Consider the following 24,749-nt stretch of genomic DNA (forward strand, 5'->3'; position numbering starts at 1 on the left):
ATATCATTGTCTGAGAACACCTGAAGTACCTAAAGGGCCTCTGCCAAAGGATTTCACAAGTCAACAAGGATTCATGGAACAGGCAAAAGGAGATGGACCTACACAGAGATAAGCCAGCGGGAGACCAAGAAATGGTCCACAACATGGTCAAATGTAAGTTAGAAAAAAGATCTCAGGTATTCCTGATGTACTGCATGTACTGCATAGAACCTAGGTGGCAACACAAGATTCAGGAGGTCCCATTGCAAAAGGACGGGCTGAAGCTGCTGTGAAGCAAGTGAAGCAAAGAATTTCTCACCACAGAAGAGTCAGAAAAGAATGGATGATACTGGCCCAGACTCAGGTGCAGCAGAGTATTCTTACACTGCTGAAAGTTCTGACACAGCAGAGAGTGTTGAGCCCTGCTTTATCAAAAAAGCCAAACCCAGGCCTTTGTGGTCACATATTTAAGGTAGAATAGCACAGGTTTTAAACTCTATTTTATTGTGATATAGCACAGTAAAGAGCTGCTGATGTGCAGTGTATGCTACAAGAAGGGAATGAGCAGACTCTATTTTCTGAGGAAGCTCAGATCTTTCAATGTATGCAACAAGATGCTGGAGATCTTCTACCAGTCTGTGGTGGCGAGTGCCATTTACTGTGCTGTGGTCTGCTGTGGGGGCAGCATCAGTGCCAGGGATACCAGCAGGATTAACAAGCTTATTCGCAAGGCTGGATCTATCATTGGACACAAACTAGAGACGTTTGAGTCAGTGAAGAACAGGAGGTCACTGAACAAACTGCACTCCATCATGGACAATCCATCTCACCCACTCTACAACACACTACAGAGTCAGCGGAGCTCATTCTCCAAAAGACTCGTTATAGAGAACGTTACAGGAGTTCATTCTTACCATTCGCAATAACGTTGTACAACAGCTCACCTGTGTGTGGCAGATGATCACACTTTCACATTACACTACAAGAAAGCTATCATTTAGAAAGGTGTCATTATATTCTACATTCTCAAGGTTCTTCATATTCATTATTCACTGCCAGTTTTCACAAGTGTACTTATGTAAATACTGATGGAAATCTGGCCAAATCTACAACTGTGTTCCACATCTGCACTACTACATTTTATATAACTTATTGTATTTTATATTTTATATTTTGTGTGTGTACGTGTTGTATCTTGCTACTGACCATACTGCTGTAACACAAGAATTTCCCTCATGGGATCAATAAAGTCTATCTATCTATCTATCTATCTATCTATCTATCTATGGTACACTACATGACCATATGGGGAAAAAAAATCGAAATACTGGGATGAAGACATGCTCCAGTGCAGTGCTGGCCATTTTCCTGCAGTATAAAGTCATGACTCATCTTTCAGCTAGTGTGTTCAAAAAGGTCTGCTGTAAATTCCAAAGGTCTAAGTCAATGAATGTTGCAAGGATTAAAACGTGGACAGCTAAAGCTTATGGAAGTCATATCATGGCAAGATGCAGAAGATGATGAGATCATGATAGCACACATTGTGTTGTGCCATGGTGAAAGGAATTAATGGCAACAGGCCCTTTGTACAGAGACCTCAACCTGAACATAATTAAACAAAAACACAATGTGCATGCTATAGACTGGCTATGAATGGAACCATCAGGACCCACAAGCTTTAACTGAGCCTTTCAGTAACCTAGGTGCAAGACAAAGGCTGAGTCTGATACTGGACACCTTCTTGAACTCTCCCCATCCGGTCTTATATGACATTAATATACATGCACCTGTTAGTGCATAACTTTGAATCTGTGCATCCACTCTTATCTGACACTGATATATACTTGCAAATTAATAAATAAATCTGTGTAATCATTACACATTTGATCACCACCATCATCATCATTTGATGTCAGGTGCAACATCAAGGTTTAGGTTTGATACAGCAGATGTAATAGCAAGCAGCAGTTCTCATGTTCACTCCAAGAGATCCTCTGTATGTGAGGTGGCTAAGCTCATGCTGGCTCTGTTCTTCATTATACTGTTGCATTGTTGCTAAAAAGCTCTTGAATTTGGTTCATGCCCACTGCCAGCTCCTCTACTCTGCATTACGTAAACCCTCTTCCCATTCTCATGGCTGAACAGCTGAGCCTGCTGCCCATTTCTGTTCCTGCTGAAAGCACACAGCAAAGGAGAGAAACCTTTTTCTTTCTAGACACCTCAACCTTGCCTGATGTTCGCTTCACTCTCTGCTGCAGCAATGTTATGTCAGAGGAATGAAATGAATAGTCAGCAATATTCCTATAGTCTGTGAGGTGCACTTTACACATTAATGTTGATATTAAGCTGTAAGTACTTGTCCAAAATGCCCAGGCCTCAGATTCCACTAGTTCAAAAGGAAATGTAAGGAAGTAGAATTAGGATTTACAGGTTTAATTTTCTTGAACATTGTTGCTTTGTGTATCTTATGCTTTCTATACTGTACCCAATGTTTCCATTGTTATGTAATTTAAAAAAAATGCTAATAAAATAACAAAGTTATACAGACAATCTAGAATATAACGGTATTTCTTCCATCTCAGGAAATCCCATTGCACTAGAATAAAAGGTTAAACTAAAGGAACGGTAAAAGAACAAGCATAATTAGCACAAATTAAATGTGTGATGTCACAGTTTATTGATTTCATTAGTTGATTACATTCAACTCTCCAAGGGAAGCATACATTACCTGGCCAGCTTCCGCCTCTCCTTCTCTTCTTCTTCCTCTTTTTGAGCTGATGTCAGACTCTCTGCATCTGCAAGGTTGTCTACAGCAATGGCCAAGAATACATTCAGGAGGATGTCTGTTTAGGACAGGAGTTCAGGATTATAAAATAGTAGATTTTATTTATAATAGTAGCTGATAAATACTTTCGATGTCAGCACCCCGCTGCTGTAAAGGATACAGTTTCCACAAATGAAGAGAATGATGAAGTAGATGCACACAAGCATGCCAGGAAATGATGGTCCACCATAGGCCATAATCCCATCATACATTACTGAGTTCCAGTCCTCTCCAGTCAAAATCTGTTTCCATTACAGCAAAAAAAAAAACCAAAACAAAACAAAACAAAAAAAACACACAAATACAGATGTGTGATGTTTTCTTTACCCTTACAAAATATTCCTTCATTACATTCCTCCAGAACTAGTACATGTTTTAAAAAAAACATTTTTTACAAAGAGTTACAAAGAGAGATATAACTCCTTCCTCCTCTCTTTTCCCTACTCACTTTCTCTTACCCAAATGCACAACTCATTTCTTTTGTAGTCTGTCCCTATTAAGAACTAGCAGCTGTTAGTTAAGTAGCTAACTGGGGTTTCTTCTATTTCCCTGTGTTTTAATAAATTCATTTTTATTGAGCATTATATCACCTTGTTTTGGTGATTACCCTGATATTGCAAAAAGCCAACCTATTCAGAGCACTAATCCCTCAGAGTCATCGATTATTATTTCTGTCAGATAAAAATGAGGTTTTGTACAAATTTGACATGAATCCTTCGGGTTCAATCCTCAGCTCTGGTTACTGCCTGTGATGGGGTTACAAAGTTCTCCCTGTGTTCTTATGAGTTTCCTCCTGGTTCTCAAGTTTCATCCCACTGTCCAAAAACATGCAGGTAGGTGGATAGGCTATGCTAAATCATCCCTGGGTGTGAATGAGCGTATGAATCTCTGTGCATGGTGCTTTACAATGGACTGACATCTCATTCAGGGTGAATTCTCCCAACCTGTACCCAGTGTTTCCAGAATTGGCTTCAGATCCACTGCAATCCTTACTAGGACAAAGCAGTTACTGAAGATGAATGAATAATGCAATCTTTATAAATTCAGGAGTGTAGGCAAATTTGTTTTTTCTAACTGATCCTAAGCTCTTCATCTGATCTACATGTAATTTGGTGTGTAGCACCAGAGTTTGCTGACAATAGGATAAACAACAATTTTGATCAGACAAAATATTTGGCCACCACAGGTCAATGAAATTTTAGGACACTGCATGTACATACTAAAGAGCTTTGTCTTCTGAGTGCAAAGTCTGATTTCTTAACAACAAGTAATAACAATAATCTTAGCAATAAGTAGCCATAGGATACTTTGAGGCCATACCCCAAATTTCATAACAATCACTCAATAGGGGGCACTATATCTAAAAATTCATATATCTCTGCAGTTATTTTTCTAATAAAGAAATACACCCAGCCAAAGACTGGAAAACATAGAAAACGGTGGACATTTGGGCCCTGGTGAACAAGCCACCTGACCCTCAGCTGACCCTCTAAGACTCTTTTTCACCTTGTGATGATTTATAAAGTTGAGGCCAAAAGTTTACATACATCTAGGCTAAAGACATTCAAACCTTTGGCAATTAGGCAAATTAGGGCATCTACTTTCTTCCCACCAGATGTAATTTTAAAACAAACAATTAGGGACAGATTTGATTCAATATATCAGAATTCCAGTGGGTCAAAGGTTTACATAAAAGTTGATTGTCTGTAACAATCTGTAACATTTCAGAAATTAATGTACTGGCTTTTAGAAGTTTTGGCCAATTCTTATAATTAGGCGTTAATTTGGAGGGGCAGTGCCTTTTTGTCCTTGATACCCCAAGCATCTGTACAAACAATTGTATGTAAATATTAAAATTTTGGGACCACAGAGACACTGCATCATTCAGGAAAGAGGCACAAATTATCTCAAAGGGATAAACGAACAGTCTCTATAGTTCAACTAAACCCTAAGACAACAACAAAGAAACTGCTGAAGAAGTTGGAGGCATCATGTACAAAAGTATGTACATCAACAATAAAGAGCATCCTTTATCACCATGGCCTGAAAAGAAGAAGCCCCAACTCAAAGTCCAAAATAAAAAAGCCAGACTGAAGTTTGCAGGTGATCACCAAGACAAAGACTTTTTGGAGGAGTGTTCACTGGTCAGATGAAACCAAAATTGATCTGATCTACACAGAGATATGTATGGAGGAGAAAGGGTGAGGCTTTTTGGACACTATCCCAACTGTTAAATATATATGTGTTATGGGGTGTTTTGCTGGAAAAGGGACTGGCGTGCTACATAAAATAATTGGAATCATATGAAAGGAGGATGCTCTAGAAATACTAAAGCAACACCTCCAGACATCAATCAGAAAGTTAAAATTTGGTCACAACTGGGTGTTCCAGCAGGATTAAGCATACCTTCAAAGTTGTATCAACATTGCTTAAAGACAACAGTGTGAAGATAGTGGAATGACCATCACAAAGCCCTGACCTGAACCCCATAGAAAATCTTTGGACTGAACTGAAAACTGTGTTTGAGCACAATATATAAACCTGGCTGAGTTATATGAGTTAACATAACACTGTCTGTGTTTTTAGCATGTTTTAAATTATGTCCCATCTTATCAAAACATTATCCGAGTGTGATTATTAACCAGGAAGTGAGAAGAAGAGTAGGTCCTTGAGGTCAGGACTTGAGATCAGGTCCTGGACTTCACTTCTAGATGGCTCCCAAGTCTCCAATTCATCAGAGAAACCCATGCAGTTGGGAGGGATGTGATTTTCCCAAACTGAGCAGACCCAGCGCATACAAGAGAAATGTTGCCTCTACTGTGGGAAACCAGGTCACTTCAGGTCCACTTGCCCAGAGCTATCAGGAAAAGCCAGAGAACCTCAAACCTTCACCCCAAAGTCTTCTCCAGCTTCTCCAGCTTCTCCCTTGCTTGGGGAGGGCAACAGCACACCCTTCAGTCTCTGGTGGACTCCGGTGCTGCCAGAAACTTCATGGACTTATCCCTTGCCAAAAATCTCTAATTCACCCTGGACAACCTGCCTTTACTGGTTACTGCCCTGCATTCAAGACCCCTGAGCAATGGTAGTGCTCACTACCTCACCGCTCCTGTACACGTGTCCATCAATAACCATCAAGAAAATTTGCAGTTCCAGCTTATTCATTCACTTGAGTTTTCCATTGTCCTGGGCTTGCAGTAGCGAAGCCACCATAACCCTCACATAGACTGATCCACAGGGTTAGAGCTTCAGTGGGGTCCCACATGCCATGTCACATGCCTTTGTCTTTTTCTCCGGAGTGTCTAGAACTTCCCATGTTGGCCTGAGTCCCTCCCAAATATCATGACCTGAAGCAGAAGAAAGCACCCAGTCTCCCTCCTCACCACTCCTATCACTGCTCCACTGACCTGTTCCCAGGCACTAGCCCCCTAGGGAAAGAATTTTTTCTCTCTCTGGACCCAAGGCCAAAGCCATGCAGGAATACATCAAAGACTCTTTGGCTGCTGAAATCATTCACCCTTCCACTGCCCTGGCAGGTGCAGGATTCCTTTTGTGCAGAAAAAAGACGGAGGTCTTTGCCCTTGCATAGATTACCAGGGCCTCAACAAGGTGACTATCAAGAACCGCTACCCTCTTCCACTCATGTCTAAAGCTTTTGAGCTACTGCAAGGAGCCACTATGTATACAAAACTGGACTTCAGGATTGCCTACTACCTGGTCCGCATCAAGGATGGAGATGAGTGGAAGACTGCATTCAACACAAGGTCACTACATGTGCCCTAGCGGTATTCCAGGCCCTCATCAATGATGTCCTGCATGACATGCTCAACCATTTTGTCTTTGTTTACTTAGATGACATCCTCATATTTTCCAAGTCACTCCATGAACATGTCAGTCATGTCCGGCGAGTCTTGCAACACCTCCTGAGTAACCACTTGAACATAAAGTCAGAGAAGTGTGAGTTCCATTCCACGGAGGTCTCCTTCTTGGTGTTCATTGTCTCTTAGGGAAGTCTCCAGATGGACCCCAAGAAGACTAAGGCAGTCAGAGACTGGCCTACACCCTCTTCTGTGAAAGAAGGTCAGCACTTTCTGGGCTTTGCTAACTATTACCAGCAGTTCTTCCAGTTTCACCTCTGTAGTGGCTCCTCTCACAGCCCTGACTAAGAAGTCCTCCTCCCGGTTCATCTGGACCTCCGAAGCAGAGTAAACTTTTCCCAAGTTCTAGAGGTGCTTCAGTTCATCTCAAGTCCTGCCTGACCCAGCCCTCCCCTTCATTGTGGAGGTGAATCCTTCAGAGGTGGGTGTTGGAGGGGTGTTCTGACAACAAACTCCATCCATGCACATTTTTTTCCCACCGTCTCTCCCCCACAGAATGGAATTACGATGTTTGCAACTGCTGGCCATCAAGTTGGCCTTGGAGGAGTGGAAACACTGGTTGAAGGGGGCAAAACAGCCATTCACTCTGTGCACTGACCACAAGAATCTCGAATATATCCAGCAGGCAAAGAAACTAAACCCCCATCAGGCCAGGTGGGCTCTGTTCTTCAATAGAATCCTGGTTCCAATGGTACCGCAATGGGGGTGTAGTTCATGCCTCACTGGTCATCTAGGTGCAACATGGACCCTGGACTTCATCAAGAGGCATTTTTGGTGACCCAGCATAGAAGTAGATACACAGGGTTTTGTGGCTGCTTGTAACACCTGTGCCCAGACCAAAGATCCCCAACAACATCCCCAGGGACTACTCCATCCAAAAACAACTCTCTTCTAAAACTCATCAGTCTATTCTTGTTCTAAGAAAGGAAGATGATTCCATGTGAAAAATTGTGTCGCATTACTATATAGGTGTGTATTACTCTCTCCAAAGAACTGCACAAACTGGATCTAACCAGGAAGGAAAGAGAAGTGGGGGCAAGGGGACAAGAATGTCAGAGACTCTAGTTTGAGAAACAGGTCCTCAACTGGCAGCTTCCACAAAATACCAGTCTCAATGTCAACAGCCAAGAGGCGACTCCAGGATGCTGGCCTTCTAGGTAGAGTTGCAAAGAAAAGGTCATATCTGAAAATGGCCAACAAAAGGAAGAGATTAAGATGCCAAAGAGCACAGACATTGGACAGAGGAAGATTGGAAAAAAGTGTTATGGACAGATGAATCTTTGAAGTTTGAGGTGTTTGGAACACAAAGAAAAACAATTGTGAGACACAGAAAAAATGAAAAGATGCTGGAGGAGTACTTGATGCTATTGGTCAAGCATGGTGGATGAAAGGTGATGGTTTGGAGGTGCTTTGGTGGTGCTAAAGTGGGAGAGTCATACATGATAAAAGGGATCTTGAACAAGGAAGGCTACCATACCATTTTGCAAAACCCTGTGGACAGTGCTTGATTTGAGCACATTTCCTCCTAAAACAGGAAAATGACCCAAAGCACAGATCCAAACTATATATCCAAACACTCAATCTGCCTGTTTCTATTTGTTACTGGATCACTGACTTCTTACAGTACATCTGTCCAACCCTCTAACTCTTAGCACTGGAACACCAGAGGGATCTGGGCTTTCTCTTCTACTCTCCTCACTTTACACAAACAGCTACACCTCCGGTTACCATTTCATCCGACTCCTTAACTTTGTGAATGTCACTACCCTGAATGGTCTAATATGATGAGTCCACATATTGACGGGATGTGGGATGTCTGACAAACTAAATCCTCAGCATCAACTTTTTTTTCCAGAAACATATATGGAAACTACAAAATCGTGATTCAGTTCTACACAGCCAAAAATTGGTCCATTTTAACATCATCCATAACAGTCTGGTTTGGAGCTGGTTCAGTACAGGCCAACAGCAGTACATCATCTGAACATCTAAAAAATACCATTGGGTTCAGCCTTCTGTCCATCCGTGAATTCTGTTTGCCCAGTGTAAAGAAGCAAGATCATAGCTGACCCTACACACCCTGGCTACTACCTATATCAATGCTCGTCTTCTGGGAAATGTTTTCAGGCAATCAAAATAAAAACTAGACATCTGCAAGAGCAGTTGCAGTCATAAACTGGCCCTAACTGCTCAAAACTTTTCTTCTTCTTCTTATGCTATGCTATTTTGTGCATCTTGAAATATTATGTCATGGGTATTATGTACATTGTTGCCTATATGTATTTTATGTTTATTTCATTTCTATTGTCTATTACTGTGCTCTGTATTATTTCTTTATGTATATACCATTGATTATCAAGTCATATACCATATACCTTGTACAAGCTGTGTACTTGAAAAACAAGTTAAATCTGTTTTGCTAACAAGATGCTTGGCAGGGACTGATAAGACTTTAGCATAGCATAAAGACCACCTCTGTTACAAGCCTCCACCTTGTATATAAACAATAAATACTGGTGGTTGAGGCAGGGGCTCATAAAGGTGACCTTTCACTCTCTTACTATATAGCACCCTCACATGTTTCAAGCTCAAAATATTGCATGAAAATATTGCATGTGACATTTATTCTCTATATTACCATTTGCTAATTTTCATGAAAGGTACCTGGAAGACTGTGAGTAATGACTGGGGGAAGTTGTCAAATGTGCTCCGACGTGTCTCATCGAAGTTGAATTTCCCACCAAACAGTTGCATGCCAAGCAAACTAAAAATAATGATGAAAAGGAAGAGTAGCAGCAGCAGGGAGGCGATGGAGCGCACAGAGTTCAGCAAAGATGCTACCAGGTTGCTGAGAGAGTTCCAGTACCTGAGTTCCAGTGCAGAACAATGTTAGTACACAGCCACACTCAGAATAACAGTTCATAACCATACATGTGTTATCCCTTATGTTCTCTTCTGGTGAAAATACCTATTATAGTAAAGGTGAAACAACACCAAAAATATTATTCCAATATAAGAGTCCATGTGCTTGGCTTCATTTCTAATTTCTCTTTTGAGAATGAACAATTATATACTATATGTTAAAGTATATAATAATTATGTAATTAAATGAAATAATAATTATGTAATTAATACATAAACCCCTTTATTAGGAACAACTGTACACATGCTCATTCATGCAATTATCCAATTAGCCAATCCTGTGGCAGTGGAGCAATCTATAAAGTCATGTTCAGTTAATATGACCTCAGTGTCTTTGACCTTGGCATAGTTGTTGGCACCAGGCAGGATGGTTCGAGTATTTCATAAACTGCTGATCTCCTGGGGTTTTCATGCAAAACAGTCTCTAGAGTTTACACAGAATGGGGGAAAAAAAAACAGTTCTTGGGGCAGAAAGACTACAGTACCACTCTTTACAACTGCATTTCAGTGTTGACCCTTGATTACAACAGCAGAAGTCCACATCAGGTTCAACTCCTGTCAGCTAAGAACAGTAATCTGGGGCTATGGTGTGCACACGCTCACCAAAATGGGACTGTTGAAGATTGGACAAACATCACCTGGTATTTTTCCAATCTTCAACTGCCCAGTTTCAATAAGCCAGTGTCCACTGTAGCCACATGATTGTCTGATTGGATAATTGCATGAATGAGCAGGTGTACAGTTATAAATAGTGCATAAATAAAGTGGTTAGTGAGTGTATGTACACAGTATGTCAATTACATGGGCTATTTCCAATAACAGTATAAAATAAAATTAAAACTGCCTAGTTTTGTGGATATGAAATGATTTTATTTTATTACATTTATACAAAAGATTAATTTTAAAATTGATTTATTAAATTTGATTTCAAATTCTTCTGAATACCCTGATTGAGCTTATGTCTTGAGTCACACTTTGCACACTCTCACACACACCTGGTGATTTTGAAGATGCGCAGCAGGCGTACACAACGCAGCACTGAGATGCCTAGAGGGGACATAATCTTCGTCTCCACCAGGATGGTCTCTAGTATCCCACCACACACCACAAAACCATCAAAGCGATTAAAAAGTGAGACAAAATACGCCTGCAGTCCCAAACTGTACATCTTCAAAAGCATTTCTCCAGTGAAGAGAGCTAGGAGAACCTTGTTGGCGATATCTGGGAACAGGAAATTCGAAGGCATAAGACAATAAAAAATTACATAATGAGTTTTCTTCAAGAATAAATCTTTACATACAATAAAGCTGGCATTGTCATTGTCTTATCTTATCTTATCTTATCTTATCTTATTTCTAAAAACATAATGTAGTTTCATCTATGGTGGTCAATGTGCAGCTGTAATAAATGAGTGCATTTCATTATCACCTTGTACATCAGTCAGCCATTGTGGTTGTTTATGGTGTTCCGAGGCAATGGTTAGAGTATTCAGGAACACAAAAAAAATAACCAGCCAATAAAAGACATTCGACTTCACAGCAGCCCGACATTTACGCCGGCACAGACGATTCCAGCGACGAGAATATCGACTACAGAAAGATAGACAGACAGACAGAAAATATTAAGAAATATACAGGAATATAGAGGAACCTATTTGTTGATTGAAGGATGTAAGTTTTAATTTTATACTTATCACTTGTAGAACATGTGAATCACTTCAACTCAAAAAGACCTAAAAGACAGCCTGGTATACAGGCACTCACTGCAAACTTTAGCAGGTCTGAATTTGCTAAAGTGAAAGTACTAAGTACTAAATGTGTCAATCCCTCCGTTAATGGCTTATGGGCAGTTAGAGGAACCTTAGTCACAGCCTAACTGACACATTATGATGATACAGTGGAAAGGGCACAACATTCAGAACAAATATACAATGTACACACAAACACACATGTATGAGAAGCTTTAAAGATGACCATTAGATGGCAAACCATTCCTTCAGACAGTGAGAACATGTACTAACCTGAATTTGGATTTGGAGATCCTATTTCTGGAATGAAAAGCAGAATGGATTATAACAGAACAAGGACATAACATTATGGATGACATCGTCTACAAGGCGAGAGACAGAACACAAAAATCAGCAGCTCCTAGTTCAGCACATAGGCACACAAACGAAATGTCATATTCACTAGGAGTGATTATGAATCAGTGCCCTTGTGGCCATGCCAGCAGCTGATTAGTCCCACAGATCATCAGAAGAAACAGAGAGAAGACAATGCAAAGAAAGGCAAGAAATAACAAGCAGTGAGGAACAATGAGCAGATAGCTCATCAGGATCAAGAGGGGATTCATAGAAACAGAAAACAAAATAAACATGTTTCTTTTCTATTTCTCTTGTGTAGGGAAAGCTCACATATATGAGGACAGTATGTATTTCAGTCATTAGCTCAGTATAGAACAGACCTAGACCTGGGTGATATAAAATTAATGAAATTACTACACGCAATGAATGCAACATTAATCATTTTGATTATGTACGAGTCACATCGTGAAAATTCTAAACTGTTTGCACAATGTCAAGATTATTGCAATATTTAGTTTTAAAAAAATATGTTTTCTATAATTTTCCTCATCAGCATTAAATCATTAAATATTTTACACCAAAAAAATTAACTATTTTTCTTAACACTTTGGAAGACTTCTTTTATATTTCAGGTATCATGTTTTATCCTTTTTTACTCTTGATATCCCTACAGATGGGCAATCCATTTACTTTTTAATATGAATGATATTTAGGAAAAATTCAGAATTTATATGACATATATATATTCTAGTTTAGGAATTGATTTCCAAACACTAAAATAGGTTTCCAATAAAAATGAAAAGTTATTGTATAAATTGCATGGCAGTAAAGAAAGCAACATGTTATGTAATAGACCACTGTTCATAGAAAAAAACAGAATGAAGGCAGTCAGGGATTATCTGCAACAACTGTGACGTACAACAGGCAAAGTCTCCACAAGAGTTGTGGCAGATTCTCTAAGATTCTTAGAAAAACCTTTATCTATAAAACTACACAAAGTGACTCCCAGAGGCTACTGAAGTATTTTAAAGGCAAAGGGTTGTTTAGTTTATTGATGTTCACTCCTCTTTATAGTGGATTTTTATAATGTAGAAAGGATTAATTCTACAATGTGGCAGCGACACAATGCGTGAAATCAGAAAGACACAGGTCAAGAGCTTTGATTAATGATCACATCAAAATGGGAAAACTGTGATCACCGTGACTAAACAAGCCAACCCAATGGGCCATTCAGTCAAAACCAGTTAGTAAAAGATCCTGTGCCATTCCTGTGATGTGATCCCCAGCACATCTGATTATTTTGCATTTTAATTTATTAAGTTTTTATTATAATTGATAATAACTGAAGCTCTTGACCTGCAACTGCATGATCTTGTGCACTGCACTGCTGCCACTTGATTTGCTGATTGGATAATTGCATGAATGAACAGGTGTTCCTTCTTATTAAAGTGGCTGGTGTGTGGGTGTGTGTGTGTGTGTGTGGGTGTGGGTGTGTGTGTGTGTGTAGGTGTGTGGGTGTGTGTGTGTGTGTAGGTGTGTGTGTGTGGGTGTGTGGGTGTGTGTGTGTGTGGGTGCGTGTGTGTGTGTGTGTGTAGGTGTGTGGGTGTGTGGGTGTGGGTGGGTGTGGGTGTGTGTGTGGGTGTGTGTGTGGGTGTGTGGGTGTGTGTGTGTGTGTGTGGGTGTGTGTAGGTGTGTGTGTGTGTGTGTGTGTGTGTGTGTGTGTGTGTGGGTGTGTGGGTGTGTGGGTGGTTGTAGGTTCTGTGTTGTTTTGAGACCATTGACTTTACATTGGAGAAATATGTTATTGATCCTTTTCTTGCGTAATGTTCAAGGTGTTTACTTTTTTAAGTAATGATATCTTTTTGTAGATTTTACTGACCAATTCTTGCTCGGCAGTGGAAAAATGCATTGATGTTAAATTAGTTGGTACAGATCGCACAGTACAGTGGAACTCAGTGAGCTCTTTGATAAACTTAAATGAGCCCATTTAAAAAAATGTCTGATTTTATTAGCTTTATGGTATCCCTGTCCAGCATCTATCAAAACAAATCTTCACTTGAAAAAGCAGAAAATAATGTTCGGTTATTAAAAAAAAAATGCCAAACTCTGAACATCCCCCAGACTACCATTAAAAATAAAAACAGAAAGAGTAAGGCACACCCCACCATCATACGTACTGGAGGAGTTGAATCAGAAAGTAAGGAGAACTAAGATAAAATGAAATAAAACAAGTAATTTAAAGTGTTTGGAAAAGGTAAGCCTTGTCTTGCCTGAGACCCAGATGTAAAAAGATGCCCAAAGATGTGCAAACCAAATGCTATCATAATAAGCAATTTCTTGTAATGAAAGACCAGCAAACGTGTCTCATAACATACATGGTTTATAGTAATCATCTGACTAATGATCTAAATTGAATTAATAATTATTTTTTAAAAAAAAGTTTAAAATGTAATAAAATACAGTATTCTACATTATGCTTCTAGCGTCACTTACATTTCGTGTTACCTCTGATTTACAGAAGGTTAAAACAAATGCATTGCATATTTGCTCTCTTTTATACCAAAGTAATTAAAACTATTAAAACATATTTATTTAGTTGGATGCTGCCGTTCCATGGTGTTATGTCATTTAAAGTAGTACATATGCACTTGAACTGGGGCATCATTCATTTGATGCTACCCTGCATCTGACCAGCACTGATGTGGTCAGTACACTAAGTGCTTAAGGGGAGACAAAGGAGGGAGAACAAAATTAAGTTAAAGAAGGAACAGAAATGAAGCAAAATGACTTACACTAGGTGGGTACAGCAGGGTTCTCCCTCTAAATCTCCAGTGGGAGGGATATCGGTGTTCACGGACTCACTCTCACTTGCTGGAATGCTCACTGTATAGATGACATATATATGGGAGAGAGAGAGAGAGAGAGAGAGAGAGAAGTTAACATGAAGTGTGTGTGTGTGTGTGTGTGTGTACATTATATATACATATATATATATATATATATATATATATATACATATATATATACACACACATATTGTGGTGTTATACCTTCCTTTGTCTCTTCTTTTGAGTGTGCCTAAAGAAAGTACTCCCTAATGATTACTTCTCATTTTCTGCTGTATTGTATACTGTCCATATATCAGAATGGATTTTCTTTTACAAAAACCAAATTGCATACATTATTTAGATGTCCTCAGAATTATTTTAAAAATTCAATAATCTAAAAACGGCTTAACTGAGTTAAAGTATTAAAGTATTAATCCCCCTTTCAGACCAGATCAGTCCTGCTGTCATGCCCACAAAGCTTTGAAATGAAGTTGTTAGGAGGAAAACAAGATGGAGAAGGATAATAAAACATCAGCAAAGCTTTGAACTTTCTCAGGAGCACTGAAAATATGCCACACCTCAGCCTCTACCAAGATCAGGCCAAACTGAGTGCTTGGGCAAGAAGGGCAGTTGCCAGAGAAGTATCCAAGAGGCCAGCTACAACACTGAAGGAGTTACAGAGCTCACAGGCTGAAACAGGAAAACCTGCACAGAATCCAACAATATCATCAGCTCTTCACAGAGCCGGCTGCTACGGGAGAGTGTCCAGAGTTGGAGAAAATATGCGTTGAGGAATGGGAGAAAATACCAAAAATCAAAAGCTCATAAAGACACATCTCAGACAACTTAAAATCGTTAAAAGGACAATGCACTAAGTATAGACTCTGTGGGATGAATACTTATCAAGTATGTTGAGATTTTTTTTATTTGTCAATAATTCTGAGGAGATTTAAATTGTTTATTTATTTTTATTTCTGTACAGAGTTACTTCAAATGGGCGCATTCTAATATATTTAATATATGACAACACAGCAAAAAGAGCAATAATCATTAGAGTGTGAATACTTTCTGGAGGTACAGTGCAACTTAATGAACCACGAGACACTAAACACTGTAGAGATCATGAAATTGTACGGAGTGTGGGGTGTAGGCTAATTTATCAGGCTTTTAATTAGTTATTTTGAGTTGAATTATTAAAATAATGTCAATGTTTTTGTTAATTCAATGAGCTCTTCTGTGCCAGTGGTTTGAAGGTTAAGCTGACCAAGCACTACTATATAACTGTATATAAGTATAGTTAAAAATTGTAGTTAAAATTTGTTTCTTATGATAAGCAATGGCTCAGATCAAGATGCTATCTCCTCAGATCTCCTCCATGTAAAAAAGGTTTTGTGGACTTTAATGGGAAAACACTGCTAATAAATTAATTATAATATTATTAATTAATGTCACATGCATGCATATAATAATGGCCTCAAATGCCATTCCAAGTTTTTTTGAGTGTGTTTTCTCTTAAAACATAAATTTCAGCATGACATATTATGGACACAAGAAACGGTTAACCAATGGTACTGGACTTAATACTTCTCCTCACTAGAGCTGATATCTTGCAAGAAATATTGTCTTATATCTGATGTCAGAATCAGACAAATGAGACAAGCCTCTGATTTAAGCAGACTCTGCTCTGAGTGTGTAGCTCTCGCGTAACTTCTGAATAGCACATAAGTCTGTAGTTACGCCTTCATAATAATGTGCACAACTTTGGCATTAAATCCTTAGTATGTGCACTCAACTCACTCTGAATACAGCCCACAATGTGAAAAAGTCTCGAGGCTCCACGTCTGGAGGTGTTATTAAAACAATAGGTCCACAATCCAAAGTCACAATCCAAAGGCCAGGCAAAAAGGGTTAAAACACAAAGCAAAACACTGTCCAAAAGGAAAATCCACAGGAATAAACAGTAGAGCAGGTCATGGTTCAAGGCACATGGAATGTAAGGCATATTGTATCATCAGTAAAGTGGAGAATGCAAGATTCAAAAATATGTCTGAGCTACACAGAATTGCATAATTTTCACAGCACAGCTAGTTAAGAGTAGAATGCAAAATAGTGCACTCCCTCGAGTCATGCCAGCTGGGCTGCATTTTTTTAATGCTATATTGGGCTAGTTTTGAAACAACTAATCAGAATGTGTGTATGCCATGGTGAACTAGTTTCCAACGCAAAAACTGAGAAAAGAATTTAAAATGCAGCTCCATTTTCCAGAGTTTTGTGGGCTAGTTTCCATTCTTTTTGTGCACTTTCTGATATGAAGTTGGGGTGGAAATTTTGCTGAGGCATGGCAACCCTGCATACCAGTGCACATTAGTGGCTTGTTAAAATCTATGTGTGAATCCTAATTTCTTATGTTCCTGAAATATCTCAACAGCATTTAAATTACTTATTGATTTAAACTTGATTAACTGGACCAGATGACACAGGGTTTAAAAAGCTCTGCAAGATAATAAATGGATTCATTTAACAAAATTAAGTGTATTACAGTTGTCTTCTGTACCCCATGATAGAGACACTGCATGAGATTTGTTCATGAGATTTATGCTATCGGGACGAGGTTTTTGCTATCCAGGCATAACAACGGAGTCAAAGCCCAAGGCTATGAGGAGGAGCTGCAGGTTCCCTGTTCTGAGGCAAATATGCTGTTCTTTTCTATATAGAGTATGTTGGTGGACAAGATGGGTTTCAGCTGGAAGCTGAAGGAAATCATCACTCCATCCCATAATTCTGCCTCCTGGCAATGCAGGGGTGCCACAATCACTCCGCCTCTTCCTGATTCTGTTGCCTCCATTCCTCATTGCAAAGTTTTGTTTGCCTTGTTTTAAGCTTCAGTGTTTTCTGGTTTTGATCCTGCTCATGAATTTCTTTTCTCACTACAGATTATCCCTGTTTAATGTTGTCTGCCTGTTTTGACCTCCACCATACTTTACTACAATTCATGCACTGCCCACAGTAAAGCACACATTAATTTTTTGCACTTTTGTCCTGCCTGTATGACCTTTTTCATGTACTTTAATGGGACAATCAATCAATCAATCAATTAATTAATTAATGTCATATTTATGTATTTAAGCCCAAGGTCAAAATGCCCTGCAAGCTCAACTCTCATGCCATGAAATAGCATTTTTGTCTGTAGGCACATCTGAGGTATGAGTATAAATGTGTGCACTGCCTGTATTAACTCCTCACTACACCCACTTAACTCAAATCTGAAGATCGCCCAAAGTGTCTAAGCCCATTCACTCCTGCCTGTGAGTACATACTACCCATTTTTGACCCAGTCCTAACTGATCCTCTACTCACAGTTTCTGGGTTTGGCATCATCCAGTCCCTCATCATTCTCTGGGTCAATGTCCTCAGCCTGAGTGATCCAATCCAGGTAGCCCTTAAGATCTTCTTCAAGTTGTTGCTTTTCTCGTAACTTCTGGAAATCTCCACGTGCCTTTGCCTTTTCACGTTCCTTAGAGAACTCTCTGAGTCACGACAAGGGAAAGACAAACAAATAAATATAAAAGGAGAAGGAAAAAGAAAGAAACATCTGAATGTCTTTGATACTATGGAAGCAAAAAAGTGACAAAGATTTAAATAAAAGAAATATTTGAATTTTAAAAGCCAATGCATTCTTAATAATGAAAAAGAAAAATTTGATTTCATTGAACATTGAACTATATTAGGTTGAAAACCACACATCTGTATTTATTTAGTTTGAATTAAGTTTTGTCAGTGTTCAGTGATTCTTATTTTAAAATTCATGTATTCAAATAAATCAAGTATCTATATTCAATTTTCAGTGTTCAGGTTGCTTAGTTTAATTCAACCCATAAAATTCAGGCTGCAAAATTGTATATGAAAAATTTCAATTTTAACATCTGGGCTACTCAGGGGTAGGAAAAGGCAGTGAGTCTGGAGCTTGTTCTGCCATTTTACATCTCCTGCTGTCAAATGCCTGCTGCTCTCGGGGGCGCACACCTATATCACTATATCAACAGAATGCTGCAAAGGCAATCACGGATTTGATGTTTTCGAATTCTTTAATGAGAGTAGGCAGCAGGAGTGTTGAGGAATGAGCCAATTACAATGTGGCACACCTGATGCCTATTTGTTGTTGTTATACTCTCTATCTAGCATTTACAGCATGGCTGTAAATGAATTCCAGAAGCATCATTGTCAGTGGAATAGTATTTAATTGCGGCAGTGACCCAATTGTGTTGGCATCCAGAATAAACAAGGCTATAGCATTCTTCCTTAAAGACATACATATAGTAACTCATTTAGTAGAGCAGGAAATGTTTATTAATGATGAGTTGGTCCCGATTCTCCCTCTGTCTGTAGTGCAGTAATGATAAGGCTATTGATTAGGATGTCTCTCTCAAACAGAGTTACTCTCAGCAATGTGCTTCCATTTATGTCAGATGATACACTTGAGCATGTTCTCGCACAGTATGATGAACTCTTTAGTCCGATAAAAACAAACCCACTTGGTTTAAAAAGTCCAGAGCTAAAGCACGTAATGTGATTCAGTCATCAGACCTTCATGGTGCTGGATGCTCAGTATGAAACACTAGATCTCTCTGTAGCAATAACAATGATGGTGATTTTTGCTTGTGGTGGACCAATTTTTTTGAGAAGCTTTCAGGAGTGCTTTCGGACCAACCTCAGGGGAGAATCATAGCAGTAGGGGGAGATTTTAACTGCAACTTAGACCAGGACATGGATTCATGAAAAGCCTTATCCTTGCTCTTCAAAGGCACTTAAATCCATGGCAAAATATCACTGCAAATTATTACATCTTGGTTGATTTTTTGACATCAGACAGTACACATGGTTGGAGCTGAACTCCAATTGTGTGTCTGGGGCAAGGCTTGACAATTTTTATGCTGAGGCTCAAAACAAAAGCAGATTCTGTGGAAGTTCCATAACACCTAATTCTTTATCAGATCATCAAAATATCTCAACAACTCTCTTTGTTCTATCAACTAGTTTTCATTACACTGGCAGATTAATATTAATATACTAAAGGATCACTTTTTTATTCACTGCTTTCAACTTCTCTGGAATTCTTGGAGAGAGGAGAGATCTAGTTACCTCACACTAAGTCAGTGGTGAGATATGGGTAAAGTGCACATAAAAGTCTTCTGTCAGCAGTACACCACTCACAGCACCAGAGCTTTAAAAAGAAAATAAAAGCACTAGAACAACAAACACTTCAACAAAGCAGTTCCAACAACACTTCAGATACTAGCCACAATGAGAAGAATAACATCCTGCTAAGAAATCCGCTTGAAGTGTCTGGCAAGTGAGCACTTGTAAGAGCCCACTGCGCTCAACTAAATGATATGAATGCACATAATCCTTTATTCTTTGAACTAGAAAAACAGACAAGCCAGAGGAAATATCTCCATTTGTAAAACTCCCTGAGGGCAAGGAAACAAATGACCAACATAAGATCTGGTCTTTTGCAATTGCCTTCTACAAGAAACTTTTTTTCAGTCCAAGACTTGTGATTCATATGATTCAGAAGCACTGAAAGAGGTCCTACATGACCTACCATAACTCCCTGGGAAACACTGGTTGGAACTAGAAAACCCCTTAATATTCGCTTAGCTGACAAGAGTCGTGCAGGAACAGCACAATGGAAGATCACCTGGTCTGAATGGCCTTCTGAATTATATGAAAGCTTCTAGAACATAATTGGCCAGGACATATGACATACTGCTAGAATATTTTCAGATATTTTCAAAGCATTAACCTACAGACTAAGAACCTGCATGAAGACCAATCATACTGTATTCCAAAACAGACCATTTTTGATAATTTTTTTCTTCTAAGATCACATTAGCGAAATGACACAGACTAAACATTGGATTTCTATCACTGGACCAAACAAAGCTTTTTACAGAGTCGACCACAGGGAGACTGTGGTTTTGGTCCACAGTTTCTGTATTTTATCAGACTCATATCACAAAATAAAGAGCATGCTCAGAATTAATTGGTCTTGTTAATGAGCCCTTAATTCTGAGCATGCTCCTTATTTTGTACAACAAGGCGTACAACAAGGCTGTCCTCTCTGAAGCCTGAAGTACTCCATCACTATTGAACCTCTACCAAGCTCAATCTGAATTGCATAACTGTTATTATCAAAAATACAGAGGACAGTGCAAAGTTGACATCTTGCTTAGACATTCTTCAATGCAACATCTGGCAAGATCACCTGGAACAAGTGTACATCATTCCTAATGGGTGACTGGCAGGACAGAGGCCTGCCCCAGCTCCCACACCAATGTAGTTTGGACACAGATGGCTTAAAGGCTCTAGGAGGTTTTCTAGGAAATGACCAGTACATGGAGGAAAAACTGCGGTGGACTGTTTAAAGGTTACTCCCCCAACTGTTCTACAGACTCTAGTAATTAACAATTAATTAATCTGGCAGCTTCAGTGATGTGGTACAGACTCACTGTCTTGGACACTAATAAGAACTTGATCATACTGGTGCAGAAAGCTTTCATCGATTTTATTTGGGATGGTCATCACTGGTTGCCTCCAGGAGCATTATATCTGCCAATGGCAGAAGAAGGGCAGGGCCTTATTCATGTTCCCACAAAGATCATGGCCATGAGGTTACAGACACTGCAAAAACTCATGTACTGGTCTGGAAAAGTACAGTGGATACTGTATGGTCTTGCCATACTTCAGGATATTGATGGCATTGGACTGGATAAAGAGTTTTTTTAATAGATAAGTCTGTTGAAAGCACAAACTGTCCATGTTTCTACAGTTCTGTGTACAAAGCTTGGGGGTTGTTTAAAACATCTAGCATGAGCAGTGAACAATATGGCATCAGAGAACCACTATTTTTAACCCCCTGTTTAACATACAGCCCCCTATCCCAAACGCTTTAATATCCATGTTCCTTAAATCCTTTGTATCCATAATAATGGACTGGTTTGATTTAACGACAGGTAAGTGGAAGTCTGCAAAGTTGTTTGCAGGAAGTCTGGTGCTCAGATCAGTAAGAACTGCAGATGGTGGTGTGGAGGATAGAGACGAATGCAAGTGCAGTAAAACTCTTTATTGAAAGGCAGGCAGCCAAATCCAAAAACGAAGAGAAAACACGTAGTCAAAAACAGGCACAGGGTCAGGCGATCAGCAAACAGGCATAACTAGACAGACGAGAATCACGAAATACAAGAATGTGAACAGGATCAAAACCAAGAAGCATGAACACTAAACAAAAGGCTCGGTAGCATACAGACGGCAAAACACCGATACAATACTTCGTGACTTTACAATGAAACACTAGGATATAAGTAGACAAACTAATCAAGGGCAAATCAGGAACAGGTGATAATGATGATGACACATTAGGAACACAACCCCAATAACAAGACAAGGGAGGAGACAAGACCGAAACCAAAAGAAAAACACACATGGCTATGTCAAGTCAACCCAGAAGAGCACTGTTGTGCTACGGGTAGCTTAAGCGCGCTGAGCGTCGGAGGGGGAAATTCCTGACAGAGTCCCCCACCAAGCGCCAATAAATACCCCCGCCCCCCCCACCTAGGACAGGCTTGCCAGGGTCAAGAGGCAGGGCTAGGACAGGCTCGCCAGGGTCAGGTGGCAGGGCTAGGACAGGCTCGCCAGGGTCAGGTGGCAGGGCTAGGACATGCTCGGGCTAGGCTTGGGAGGCTGTAACATCAGTGGTGTGGGAGGCTGAGTCCTGAGCTCACTGCAACTGCAGCCCCAAAGCCACCACAGCAATCTCAGTCCCAAGCCATCACAGTACAACTCCCCATATGAGATCCCCAAGCCATCTCCATGGACCCCAAGTGGTACCATCCCCAGCAACCCAAATGATCTTCGGGCTGTCCATGTTGGGACACAGCAGCGAGCAACTCAACTGATAAGAACTCCAACCAGAAGTAGGGCATCAGGTTGGATCAGGCAAGTCCGGAGAGCAGAAGGGGTGAGGATCACTGGTATCTCAGGAGTAGCATGTGTAGTTTGACAGAGAGAGAGAGACAGAGAGAGAGAGAGAGAGAGAGAGAGAGAGAGAGAGAGATTGTTAGGTAAGCTTTTGTCCCGTAATGGTTAAGGACAATGTACTCTTTGAATATCAGTCCAACAAACTGGGCTATGTCATTAAGGCTGCTAGATCCCATGGCGATCAGGAGCTCCGTCCACTGGCGGGCTGCGCCAGTGAGCCAGAACAACATGAATCCCAGCCACTGCTTCTCATCAGGCTTGGGTTCCACCAAGCTTACAAAATAAAATTGGCATTGCAAAATTAAACTTTCAGGATAAACAGGAAATCCGTCCAATGGTTCTGGGGGATACATGGAAGTCCATTAAGAAAAAAGAATTGAGTTAAGCTTTGGCTTGGTTATTATGGCATTCTGCCCATTTCACCTTCCTGCTGCACTTTCCTGTTGGGGAGAAGTGTTCTGTCATGAAATGGAGGGTGGAGTGGGATGCAAGTGCAGTAAAGGGCTTTATTGAAAGGCAGGCAGATAAATCCAAAAACAGAGAAAACACATATTCAAAAACAAGCACAGGGTCAGGCGATCAGCAAACAAGCATAACTAGGCATAGACAAGAAGCACGAAACACGAAACATGAGAATGAGAACGATGTCGCGCTACAGGTAGCTTAAATGTGCTGAGTGCTTCAAGACTCAGAGCAAGGGGGAAATCCCTGACAGATGGGAATAGATGATTCCAGGATATATATTGATAGTGGTACTAGCCACAATAAGTGGAAGTGGAAGTGACCAGGTGAGGATACCGTGTGTGAGCCATAGCAAGCTCTCTCATTTTGTGCCCCCTGATGGTTCAGATTGAAAACCGTCAATGTATTGTCTGAGCATACAAGCACGTGGCTGCCTGCCAGGTTGATGTGATCCATAGACCGGTCCTTCGACCATTTGCCACTGATACTCCTGTGGTTCCAAACTGCTCCCCAACCCATTAGGGATGATCAGTTGTTACCACCTTCCAACAAGAAGGAGCAATTCCTAATGGAATGCCTGCTGTCAAAAAGGCTAGAGATGTCCATTGCCAAAGGGCACACACACAACTGCAAGTCACTACAATCCATCAATGACGATAACAGGATGGATCCAACTGAAGGCTGTTGTTCCACACCTGCAGGGGCCACGGGTGAAGCAGGCCCAGGGGAATTACAGGAGTGGCTGCCGTTAGCATCCCAATCAGCCTCAGTAACACCCCAGACAGGAGAGATGCCCCCAGACGAAACTGAGCAAGAAGATTTAGAATATTTGTCATCCAAGACAGAGAAAGAGAGGCATATATTGTCACCGAATTGATCGTCATCCTTGACGATCTGACGTCTGCTAGCTGCTTTGAGTTATCACTCAGGTTCCACCATATTGAGACTGTGTCTGTTCCCTGAACTAAACAAAAATGTAGAAAAACTCAGAAGTTTATTTTAGTAATTTAATTAACATAAAATAAGATCATACTGAATGCACAGCCAGCACTTTTGATCTGAAGCTAGGACTGTGAAATATTAGATCTCTTACATCTAAAGCGCTTATTGTTAATGAAACCATTACTGATCAGGAGTTTAATGTACTGTGTTTAACAGAAACGTGGATTAAACCAAATGAGTTTGTAGCATTAAATGAAGCTAGTCCTCCCGGGTACAGTTACATACATCAGCCCCATCTAACTGGCAGAGGAGGAGGCGACGCAGTCATTTATAATGATAATCTAGCCGTCACACAGAATTCTTTGAATTTGACGCTTTTAAAATTCTTGATAATAACTTAGGTAGCCACAAGAAATATGTATACCAATCAATTCCACTAATTATTATTTACAGACCCCCAGGGCTGTATTATGAATTCCTCTGTGAATCTGCATGTAACAGTCTGGGTAAACTGTTCCATTTTCTTTCGTTATAATACCACTCCCTACCTCAAGGGGGAAATAGGGAGTGTGTTGGAAGAAAAGTCTATTCTTTTAAAAGGGGCAAGTAAGACTGTTTGGTAGAGGTGTTGGCGTGGCTTTGAGCGTTTGCTTGTCTCAGCTTTATGCTATTATAAACCCTATTATGACGAGCTTCTACAGCTCATAGTAAGTTATATATATTCTGTGATTTTTGTAGTTGTTACTATTGTGAGTTGTATATTCTTATTTGTGTTTTTTATATTTGTTTAGGGGGTT

General features: G+C 40.0%; 1 protein-coding gene across 11 annotated transcripts in view; it reads right to left on the reverse strand.

Annotated features, from left to right (window-relative positions):
- The window catches only part of cacna1c (calcium channel, voltage-dependent, L type, alpha 1C subunit), a 279,528-nt gene that overhangs the window by 101,825 nt on the left and 152,954 nt on the right, over positions 1-24,749 (reverse strand). For 10 of the 11 annotated variants that reach the window (XM_053241769.1, XM_053241767.1, XM_034313006.2 and 7 more), the window contains 8 exons: positions 17,869-18,038; positions 14,476-14,566; positions 11,621-11,647; positions 11,029-11,189; positions 10,596-10,821; positions 9,343-9,544; positions 2,925-3,045; positions 2,708-2,822 (listed from right to left, as the gene is read on the reverse strand). In XM_053241769.1, coding sequence (XP_053097744.1) covers positions 2,708-2,822; positions 2,925-3,045; positions 9,343-9,544; positions 10,596-10,821; positions 11,029-11,189; positions 11,621-11,647; positions 14,476-14,566; positions 17,869-18,038 — 1,113 coding nt within the window. The remainder of the gene's footprint in view (positions 1-2,707; positions 2,823-2,924; positions 3,046-9,342; positions 9,545-10,595; positions 10,822-11,028; positions 11,190-11,620; positions 11,648-14,475; positions 14,567-17,868; positions 18,039-24,749) is intronic. The other variant, XM_053241768.1, reaches the window with a different exon arrangement.

Source organism: Pangasianodon hypophthalmus, chromosome 18 (genome assembly GCF_027358585.1).
Source record: "Pangasianodon hypophthalmus isolate fPanHyp1 chromosome 18, fPanHyp1.pri, whole genome shotgun sequence".
Lineage (NCBI taxonomy): Eukaryota > Metazoa > Chordata > Actinopteri > Siluriformes > Pangasiidae > Pangasianodon > Pangasianodon hypophthalmus.